This window comes from Cryptomeria japonica, chromosome 11 (assembly GCF_030272615.1).
Source record: "Cryptomeria japonica chromosome 11, Sugi_1.0, whole genome shotgun sequence".
NCBI lineage: Eukaryota > Viridiplantae > Streptophyta > Pinopsida > Cupressales > Cupressaceae > Cryptomeria > Cryptomeria japonica.
Window position 1 is genome coordinate 177,257,225 of NC_081415.1, and position 11,416 is coordinate 177,268,640.

Genomic DNA, 11,416 nt, shown 5'->3' on the forward strand with positions numbered 1-11,416 from the left:
GTTAGGGTTTGAATTTAGGGTTTAAGGTTAGGGTTAGGCTTACGATTGTTCTTAGGCTTAGTATACTTATATAGATTTTTAATATATTCACTCTATAAGCTTACCATATATATATATATATATATATATATATATAATTTTAAAAAAAAAACTTTAAAAATTAAATCTTGGTAATATATGTTATTTAAAAAAATATTTATATAGATTTTTCATATAATAGAAAAAAATCCTTAATTATAATATAATAAATATAAATCTAAATTAGAAATTCTTTTTGTTTAATTCTTTAAAAGTTAAATCTTAATAGATATTAAAATTGCTATGCAGGGTACTCTTACCATGAAAGTTGAAAGGAAGGATGGGTACGAATGGAGACGCAACATGGACAACCTCTTATCCTTTGAGGAGGTGCTCAAGAGGCTGAACAATGAAGTTAGAACTAACAGGTTGAAATGCTATCTCAAACCCTGTGCCATAAGAACATTGTCTGGATGGAAGGACCGCAGGGGTGGACGACTTGGGTGGAGGCCATTGATGGCATCCTGTCCTAGCTTATCTATTGTTTTCTTTCTTTTAATTTCCTAGTTTTTGTACTGTTCTCCCTCGATCTTTAATATTAAAATTAGATTTTTTCTTTTTAATTTTGTGAAAATTAAATATGGATAACATACTATTATTTTAAAAAATAAAATTTTAAAATATTTATATAGATTCGTGGAAAAAACCTTATCAACTTTTAAAGGTATTTACACTGTATATATAATAATAAAGACAAACATACTATTTTCGTACATTGATTTTGTGGCTAGACTGGCCACCTTGATTGATAGAATCGGAGGCTCTGGTGTGAGGCCGAACTGTTAGTGCTCGAAGTTATCAGCCCTCCTCTGTGCCAAGCAAAGTTGAGGTAAACACCAGATTGCCAACTGGCTAACTAATATTTCATGTAGCTCTTGGTTTTTGGGTACTGGATTGGACCGAATGAAATCCACTTTGAAATTCTTAACATAGAAATGACTGTCAGTGTAGATTGATGTCATATTTATATTCCTTAGAAACTCTGCCGCTAATAAATACATGCAGGAGTCATCTTGATCTTACATGTTTATTACATGCAGAGTGTGCTTGCAGTCACTTGTTAAGTTATAGGTTCTCTGCAAAGTCTGATTGCATAGAGTTGGAGGATTCTTTTTGCTATTCCTGATTTGGGTCAGTAGAGGATTCTTCTTGCTATTCCTGATTTGGGTCAGTAGAGGATTCTTCTTGCTATTCCTGATTTGGGTTTCTTGTGTATCTGCAGTCAGCCAGGATGTCAAAAAGAAGGGGATGTGCATTTGGGGAGGGCAAATTTCTACCAGAAGAGTCCTTCCAGAGTTGGGGAAGTTATACAAGTGCTTTAAAAGATACTAAAAACAGATTTAGGGATAGGGTGTTGGCAAGGTCTCCGGTTGAGGTGGAAATAAATGAGATTAGGGCTCGTAGTGGACATGAGATGAAGAAGACTCTGAACTGGTGGGACTTGATCTGGTTTGGTGTTGGTGCAATAGTTGGCGCTGGAATCTTTGTTTTAACAGGATTGGAAGCCAAGGAGGATGCTGGGCCTGCAGTTTTATTGTCCTATGTTGTTTCAGGAATCTCTGCCCTGCTCTCTGTGCTCTGTTACACTGAATTCGCTGTGGAAATTCCTTCAGCAGGTATTATTCTAGATTCCTTTCTTGATCTCCTAATTAATGGGTATTATTTGCTGTTTTTGGAATCTCTTTCTGGATTCCTTTCTTGATCTCCTAATTCATGGGTATACTCCTAATTAATGGGTATTATTTGCTGTTTTTGGAATCTCTTTCATTTTTCATTTCCTTCTATTTTCTCCATGAAGAGTATCCCATGTGGTTACAAGCGTTTTCCTTGGAACAGATCGTTATTCTTAGAAAATTAAGCAAAAAGGAAAAGAACCTTATGAAATAATAAAAGCAGGTCTAGAGTTGTTAATCCCATACTTTAAGTGCAATTTCTACTTAAATTTAAATAGCTGGAGTATTCTTATGCAGCTATCACTTATGAATTGAAAATAAGGTAAGATCTTATGGAGGAGGGCTGTGCTGTTGAGATTTTTTCAGAATATGTTAAAGCTGAGATTTTTTCAGAATATGTTAAAGCTGGTGGCGTCATGAATTTAGTAGTGAAGTTTAGCTTAAAAGTATCATTTTTCTTATATTTCTTTTCTGGTGGGGTTCTTAAATGTTAGCTTTTTCCTTAAACTGGTGGGGCAATTAAAGATTCCAAATAATCCTCTTCCATGAAAATAGATCCAGAAGCTTACCTTAAGGAGGGAGGGGGAAGGGAGTGGGTTGTGGAGAGGGGGGAGTGGGGTGCTGGTATATTAGATAGGTCAAGATGTAATTGATTGCATACAGAATCCATAGTCTTCATTCCTTAACATGGGATATTTTCTAACAGAGGACAGAATAGATTAATTTGATGGAAGAATCAATATCTAGTGGGACCTGCAAAGTGAAGTACTAACATGCACTATTATAATCTCTGTCTATATGAGCTATCTTCAGTCTAAATTCAAAGGAATTGAACCTGCGACCATGATTCATGATTTCAAATGATTCGACTGTCCTGATCTACTCCTGAAGGCTTCTCTTATTTCAGAGATTTTGTTTTACTATAGATATATATAGTATATAATAACTTTCATTTTTGCTTATTTTCATATGAAGAATGGCTATCTTTTGACCAAAAGATTAGGTGTTGTTGTGATTCCAGTAATATACGATGCATAAGCTAATATAAGTAGCTTTTACCGGGGGCTGTCTAAAAGGCCAGACCTTCTTGTTGTGATTCCAATGTTACGTGATACATAAACTAATGAAAATGGCTTTACCGGAGATTGTTAGCACTGTATTCCTTCCACACATTCAATAAATTAGGCCTCAATTCTGGAAAATTTAGATTCTCTTAAGATTATGATGTAAAAAGCACTTTTCAGATATCTTTTAGTTAGATACAATAGAATTCTGTACAAATCCAGTGTAACACCATGGACCAAAAGGTTGAGAGTATACAATACTTAAAACACTGAAATAATCATCTTTCTTTTGATAACTCGTGGTTCCTAACAGGGGTGCTTCTTCTCGATCCTTTGGAGTTTGGAGGTCTATAGGATGACAAATTATACTAAGCATGTATGTTTCTTTAATACGAAATCCTTGTGTGTTTCCTCAATGAGCAAGCAATGCTTACAGCTTGCACACGATCCTTGAATCTGCTTCACAGATGAAAACTATTGGATGTAACACATATCACAAGCTTTTGCTTGATTCCAAAGAGTGGGAAATCAAGCACAAGCAAAGCTCAAGCCATAAGCTAGTTGTTTTATTTCGTCTTTTCTCCTTCCCTAAAGAGATTCAGAACTCCAGGATTACTATTACTTTAATAAGGCATCATGTTCCATAAGTAACTGATCATTTGGAAAATCAATCTGAAAATTGACCTTACTTGGTTAACTCTTCGTATAAAACATATCCAAAATTTATATTCTTTGGTATACTATGGTTTGTCTTAGTTGTCTGCCAAGCTATTCAACATTGAATATAAGCCTTTGGTAGTCTCTGTAGCGTTTGCATGGTTTAGTGCTTCATCACTTTCCAGACTTTTTGAAGATGAAGTCACTTTCCCTTAAGATGTAGATGCAGCAAATTGGTCAGCTGAGCTGCATTTTGAACTCAAACTAACGTCGTCTAAAGTTTATGAATGCATTAGCAAATGGGACCTTGAACCTATGAAGAGTAAAAAGTTAAAACTAATCTCCAGCACAATGCCTAAACTAAGAAGGAAGCAAAGAATCTGCAGAGGTGCAGGGACTAAGTAAATTCTTAATGGATTGTTAATCTCAGACACAAAAAGCTCTGCTATTTTGCTTTATCCTTCTGTAATAAAATTGTGGAATAGAATTGGGTTTGAAAGAACAGATATACTTGAGGGAGAATCCCAAACCCCCTTACCATCTTCAATTACTATTTTTTGCCTATTCCTAGCAAAGTAAGGAGCGTACACTTTTCCCTGGAAGCCATGCTCCCCAAATTCTTGGATCAAGGAATATTGATGATATCAGTTTTCCACAATCCATAATGCTTCTTGCTGCTGTTTCTGGATTCGATTGTGTTTGTGACTTTGAATTTTTGCATTAACATTTCGGGTCACACTCTGTGATCCGTCATCAGAATGTTAGAGAGCTCAAGGAGTTGAATAATGAATATTGGTTGAGGTGTTCTCTCAATTTCTTATAGGGACAAGAAAGTCTTCAGTGACCTATAAGCTTCCGAGCACTACTACTTCTTTCAAGATCCTTAATTATCAGCTCGAGTAACCTTTAGTTATCTGAAATTGACATGAATTTTCTGCTGTACAGTTCAGTACAAATAAATAAAAGTTCTAACACGTTGCTCATAATTTCTTTGTGTAATTGAATAAAATTTACGGTTGCTGGTGCATCTCTAACTGATTTCTAACACCATACATTCATTATTCATGGTCAAGCATGCTCACATTCATGCCTACATTCTTTGCATCCTTTCCTTCATTCTCAAAAACCTATTACTACCCATATGTGAAAGATTAAACCATAAACGAAACCACAGTGCAGCCAAGAGTTTGCTTGTGTGTAGTCAATTCCAACAATTAGAAGTTGTGAAGATAAAAGTAATGCTTGTCAATTGCTCAATACAGCTATACATCATTGTATTCAGCTGATTCTATCTACTTGTGCTATGAGATCTTATAAACTTGCAAGGAAGGAAACACCATTACATGAAAACAAGATCTATTCAAGTGATTTTACTACGGAGAAGCCCAATGATAAAGATTTAGCAACAAATCTACTTTCTATCAATTTGTACAAGATTGATCCCTTCATGAGGACTTCTCAGATTACCAATCTAAATCGTAACATTCGCACTTAGTGAAGTTAAACTATAGAAACATGGCAATAGAATGCAACCTTTCCAATAATTTGGGATGAGATCTAATACAAGGTCTTGCAACTTGTAGAGGATGTTTCAGTCAAAACTACAATATGTTTTCAGTCCCACGTGAAACTATAAGACATTTTTGGTCCTAGCTAAAACTGTTATTAATACAAGGTCTCACATTTTGTAGAGGTCATAAAATTTGGGCGTGGACTCAAAATGAGGCGCCTTTTTGTTTATTTGCATAATTTTTCAAGAGGAATATGACTATGTAAAAATATTCTACTATAGACATCTTATGTATATTGTTTTTACCCCTGCAACAAACCTTTGAATCTACATGTTATGAACAGTCAAACTGTAACATTCCTAGGTCATTTAAGCTTCTTTGTTAAATTGCATAACACTAGAATCACTGCAACAAACCTGTATCTACATGTTGTCAAGAGTACAACTCTAACATTTTTAGATCATTTTTGCTTCTACAACTATTGATGCCCAACCTTGATCCATATTTCCAGTTTACTTCTCCATGTGTATTGTATAGATGAGAAGAGGTTGCCTTTTGTGTTCCTAGATATTCTACTCCATTAACCACTATTGGGTTGTCTCAAGCAGCCCCATAGGATTGTTTCACCAGAGCCTTCCTACATCTATTTATTTAAAGCTAAATCCATTGGCAGTAGGAATCTTGTCCTATCCAAACTTGGGTGCTGTGGTAGTTTCTTTCTAGATAAATTATGTAGCTCAATTGGATGTCTTCGTAGGGCACAAACTGTACCTAATGAGTTACTGTGCATAAGTGCACGAACCCATTAATAATTTAATCATGGTAATCTGTCATTTTAAGACAGAATGTAAATCAACCATCAATTTTTCTTATACAAATATAGTTCTATTTTTTTTTTGGTTTTTTTTAATAAATACTACTTAGATGGGTGCCAATTTGATTAATGGTGATTAGTTTATAACTTTATATATATAGGCAAATTAGTACCCTCTCAAAGATTAAAGGTTAGTCCAAATTTCCAAAATTTCATCACTATGCAAATCAAGCTTTCCATTGAAAAGATTCTAATATTTTCTTAATACAGCAAGAAAAGTTGATTATTTTATGTTACCTACCGTATATATTTCGTAAGGAATCAGTTCTTAGGAAGAGTATTTGTTAGCTATAATTGAAATTATTTATGAATTTGTGCAACTCTTACATTATATATCTTTCTTGTGCAGGTGGGTCATTTGCCTATCTGAGAGTGGAATTGGGAGACTTTGTAGCATTCATAGGTGCAGGCAACCTCATACTAGAGTATGTTGTTAGCGGGGCAGCAGTTGCAAGGGCATGGACATCCTACCTTGCTTCACTAGTGAATCATCATGCAGATGATTTTCGTATCAAAACTCAGCTTTCTGAAGGCTACAATCAGTTGGATCCAATCGCAGTTGCAATCCTCTTCATAACTGCAGTGATTGCCATAAAGAGCACCAAGTCTGCATCAAAAATAAACTATATTGCTTCAGCAATTCACATTGTGATCATCTTATTTGTTGTCATTGCAGGGCTAACACAAGCAAAAGCATCAAACTATTCAGATTTTATGCCCTATGGAGTCAGAGGCGTTTTCAAAGCAGCATCTGTACTCTTTTTTGCATATGTAGGCTTTGATGCAGTTTCTACGCTGGCTGAAGAAACAAAGAATCCTGCTGTTGATATTCCAGTTGGGCTAGTTGGGTCCATGTTGGTCATCATAACAGCCTATTGTCTCATGGCTATGACTCTTTGCTTGATGCAAAATTACAAAACCATTGATACTCAAGCTCCATTCAGTATTGCATTTCAACAAGCAGGATTGGGTTGGGCAAAGTACATAGTAGCCTTAGGAGCACTTAAGGGCATGACCACCGTCCTCATGGTAAGTGTCTTAGGCCAAGCTCGGTATCTCACCCATATTGCGAGGACACACATGTTTCCCCCATGGTTTGCATTAGTGCATGAAAAAACAGGAACTCCTATCAATGCGACGGTTATAATGGTCGTAGCCACTGCAATCATTGCATTTTTCACAAATCTAGATATCCTCTCAAATCTCCTCTCCATCAGCACTTTGATCATATTCAGCCTAATAGCCATAGGGCTATTAGTTAGAAGATATTATGTAACAGGTGAAACAAACAGTAGGAACCAATCATTATTCATCATGTTCCTAGTCATAATCATTGGTTCCTCAATTGTGACTTCTATATATTGGGCTAGAAGTGATGGGTGGATAGGTTATGTTATTACAATACCAATATTGTTTTTGGGGACATTGGGGTTAAGTTTGCTTGTTCCACAGGCTAGAGTTCCAAAGGTGTGGGGAGTTCCTTTGGTGCCATGGATACCTGCTCTGTCCGTTGCTGTCAACATATTTCTTTTGGGCTCCATAGACAATGCTTCATTCATCAGGTTTTCTGTTTGGACAGCGATAATTCTGCTGTATTACTTTTTCTTTGGACTGCATGCATCCTATGACACTGCCAAAGTCGCAGAGGCGGAAAGGATAGAAAAAGGTGATAACATGGTTCCTAGTTAGATTTGGCATTGAAAACACAGTACAAAATTCGATGGAGTTGGGTTTCTTTTATTTACTTATTTTGGGGTTTGTAAATAAATTGAAGGCTTTGTAATTATTTATAAGGGGGTTGCACTGTAATGACATTTCAAAATCTAAGAAAAAGGATTCACTGTGTCTATTGTTATTCATGAATTTGAAAGGGTGAGATGTTTTAAATAAAATATTAGCAAGATATGTGTTTCAGTAGTCTGAGTTTCTGTACAGAACCCATCGTCTTCATCCATTAGCATGGGATAGAGGCAAGATTATCATCTAACAGACGATAGCATAGATGGATTAGTTTCTCTGATTTTTAGCCGATAGGCTATATATGGTGGCAAAGCCACCACCGGATTTGTCTACTATAAGACGCCGGTAAAAAAAAGCGTTGTCGAAAAACTTTTATTTTATGATTTTTTTGCTCAACTGTGTACTGAACTATGAACTTTGCTATTTTGTGCTAAGAATCAATAGCTATCATGAAATGGGCCTTGCTCCGTTTTCGTTAAGGAAATCAATTTTTGAGGAGATAACAGCACATGTTTTTGACATACAAAGCCAAAATGGCAGGGTTTTAAAATTTTAATTATATTAATTTTTTTAATTATAAATTTCATTGAAAAAATATATGATTAAAAAAATATTTTTCAATAAAAATTGATTAGAAAAGTTATAAAATAATTTAACTATAATATTAGATTGCCATCTTTAATAAACTAGATTAAACAATTAAAAATATATATTTATCAATAAAAATTGATTAGAAAATTTATAAAATAATTTAACTACAATACTAGATTACCATCCTTCATAAATTAGATTACAATCCTCAATGTAATGAATAATAATATTCAATTGAAACAAACTGTTAGATAAATGAATTTAAAACTTGACATTTATAAGTTATATTTAATAGTAATATGCAATTAACAAAGAATTGTTGTTGATTTTAATAAAGCTTGCAATTTCAAATTTTGAACCTTCGCCATTCATGGTGGTGTCTGGTGGTGGGGATCTCCCCCCACCACCCATGACCGGATCTCGAGCTAGTCCCTGCGTTGCTGACACTTTCTTCTGCCACATCTTCTGTTGGTCCCACTGCGGTTCCTTCGTCTGTTACGGCGGTGCCTTAGTTTGACGGTCCTCCTTTGGAGAGCCCTCAGGACATGAGCGTAGTTTCGATTTCTGACTCTATTCCCGCCGTGTCGGTTGTTCTATCCTCGGAGCCTTCTATTGGCAACGCGAATCTCAAAGGATGGAAGAACACGATGGTTGGAAAGTCGGACACTGTGGACCCCAACTTTGTCCCAGTTTACTCACAATCTGAGGATTGGAACGTCTTTTGAGCTTCCTGACATTGTCTTGGACCGTATTTTGCTAAACATGACTAACACTCTAGTGGGGAAGTTCTTCTCCTTGTGCCCAACGATGGAGATGGTTCGAAAATGGGTCAAGGACAAATGGAAGCTGAAGGGGAGTGTTTCTCTCAGTGCTATGCCTGATGCCCTATTCCTCTTCAAATTCACTGCCGAGGAGGATGTCACCCATGTCCTCTCTGGTTGTTGGTCCTATGGTCGTAATAACCTCTCCCTCTATCGCTGGAAGGCTGACTTTGATCGTGCGGCTGACTTGCAAAAAACTGCACCGATATGGGTTCGTCTCCCGGGGCTCCCCCTTGAATACTGGGAAGAATCCATCTTCAAATGGATTGGGAACTCATTTGGCCACTTTGTAGGTGTTGATGAAATCACTAGATCCAAATCACGCCTAGTCTATGATCACTTTTGTGTCCAAGCTACTATGAGCAAGAACCTCCCCAACTTCATAACCCTTAAATCTAAGTTGGGCAGCTGGACTCAAGCTTTGGTTTATGAAAATGCTACCCTCTTCTACCAAAAGTGTCGTAAATATGGGCATGTTATCTCTCAATGCAAGGCCCCATCACCCCCTCTCCTCAAGCTCAAGAGCCTGGCCCTGGGGGAGGACCCAGTGCCAAATGCTCCTATTATTCAACATGACCTTGGTGTGGGGCTTGTTATCCCCCCTACTCCTGGCCCGGACCTGCCTCCCTCGGCTGTTGAAGACCTAGTTATTGAAGAATACCCATTTGCTGAGAGTATCATCAACCTTCTCCAATCTCCTGCAAAGATTGTGGAGAAAGCCTCTATTCCGGCTTGGATGGTCCAGTGTATGTCCCCGACGACCAACTTGGTTTCTCAAGCTGATCAATTGGAAGATGGCGAGATTGTGAGGGACCCCTCTCTCGTCCTGAAGATAGCTCGCTCCCCATTGGTGGCTCCCCCCCTCAACCAGGGCTTATCTTCTCCTGGTGCCTTTGGTGCGTCATTTAGTGGCTGCATGACCCCTGCTGATGAGGGCTGAATTACTCAAAGACGCAAGACCAGGACTGTTAAGCCTGATGTGGGGACAAATCTCAAAGCGGGACGGTCGTTGCAGAGACTTTCAAGATAAAAGGAGGCAACAAGGGACATTGCCAATGGCAGGCAGAGGACCTTGGAGACGACCATAAAAGGTAAGAAATGAAGGTCCTCTCTTGGAGCATGAGGGGCTTGAACAACCCCCAAAAGCAATATGCTCTAAAAAGATGCATTTTTGAAAATAAAATTAGGGTCCTTCTTCAAGAAGTTAAGATGTCTTTGTCCTCCTCCATGGTGGCTGGGAAAATCTAGCCCAGTGCTAAATTTGTTATTAGTGAGGCTACTGGAGCCTCTGGTGGTCTGGTCACCATGTGGGACCCCTCCCATTTTCTAACAGTTTTCTCTCCTTCTCGGCCAACCTTTTGGTTTCTAAACTCTCCTCCCCAATAGACTCCTGCATCCTTGTTAATGTTTATGCCCCTAATGTCCGATCTGGTAGATTAATGCTATGGAATGATATAACAACTCTAATACAAAATGATGCCAATGCTCATTGGCTGATTGCGGGTGATTTCAACTCCCCTTTGATTCCCTCTGAGAAGCTGGGAGGCCTTCCTGAATACTCTGACAGCATGACAGATCTAGCTGATTTCATTAGCAGAAATGGGTTAATGGATGTGGAACTATCGAGGCAAAAATTCACTTGGTCCAATCTTAGGAAGGGAAAGGATCTTATCCAGGTCAGACTTGACAAATTTCTCATCTCAAGTAACTGGGGAATTGGTCCAGCCTTGAAGCTCACTGCCCTCCCCAGAATGGTCTCTGACCACAACCCCCTGCTCCTATGGAATACCACTAATGCTGCTAGGAGGAAGTACCCGTTTCAGTATGAAATTATGTGGAACTCTCACCTTGAGTTCAAGGACTGCATTAAAAGATGGTGGAGTACTAACATATTTGGTACTCCTATGTTCTAGATTGCCCAGAAGCTCGACTTGGTCAAAAGAAATGTCTCAGGTTGGAACAAATACACCTTCGGGGACATATTCAAGCAAACAAAGGAGCTCAACAATAAGCTGACTGCTATACAAGAGCGTATTGACCAAGGTGACTCCCTTGAAGCCACCCATATGGAGGAGGCAACCCTCCACAGAAAATGGAAGGAAAATTCCCACAAAGAGGAACTATATTGGAAACAGAAATCCAAGGTTCAATGGCTCAAAGAGGGTGATAAAATTACTACTTTCTTCCACATATCTACTTCTATTCACAGGTGTAGGAACCGCATCTCTTCCCTCAAGGATGACAATAACCTGGTAGTCAACAACGTTGACATCTTGGGCCATTTGACTACCAACTACTTTGCAACCTTATTTCAAGATGATGATGACTGGGGGGACCCTGCAGGGGAGGACCTTCTTAACTGTCTCCCACCACCCCTCTTGGTGGAAGATAACAACCTCATCTTGGC

The 11,416-nt window shown here is 38.0% G+C and overlaps 2 protein-coding genes across 3 annotated transcripts; both read left to right on the top strand.

The window, feature by feature from the left end:
• Positions 1-756: 756 nt before the first annotated feature.
• LOC131036948 (cationic amino acid transporter 1) lies at positions 757-7,704 on the top strand. 2 transcript variants are annotated; one of them, XM_057968976.2, is made up of 4 exons: positions 783-907; positions 1,119-1,209; positions 1,301-1,694; positions 6,207-7,704. In XM_057968976.2, the coding sequence occupies exons 3-4, from the start codon at positions 1,310-1,312 to the stop codon at positions 7,544-7,546; spliced, it is 1,725 nt and encodes a 574-aa protein (XP_057824959.1). In that variant the 5' UTR covers positions 783-907; positions 1,119-1,209; positions 1,301-1,309; the 3' UTR covers positions 7,547-7,704. The 2 variants fall into 2 exon arrangements, with proteins under 2 accessions (XP_057824958.1, XP_057824959.1); XM_057968975.2 differs by lacking the exon at positions 1,119-1,209 and having other exon boundaries at positions 757-907.
• Positions 7,705-8,995: 1,291 nt separating this feature from the next.
• Positions 8,996-9,949, top strand: LOC131860110 (uncharacterized). The gene has a single exon (XM_059214476.1). It carries the CDS (start codon positions 8,996-8,998, stop codon positions 9,947-9,949), a length of 954 nt encoding a protein of 317 aa, XP_059070459.1.
• Positions 9,950-11,416: the final 1,467 nt, after the last annotated feature.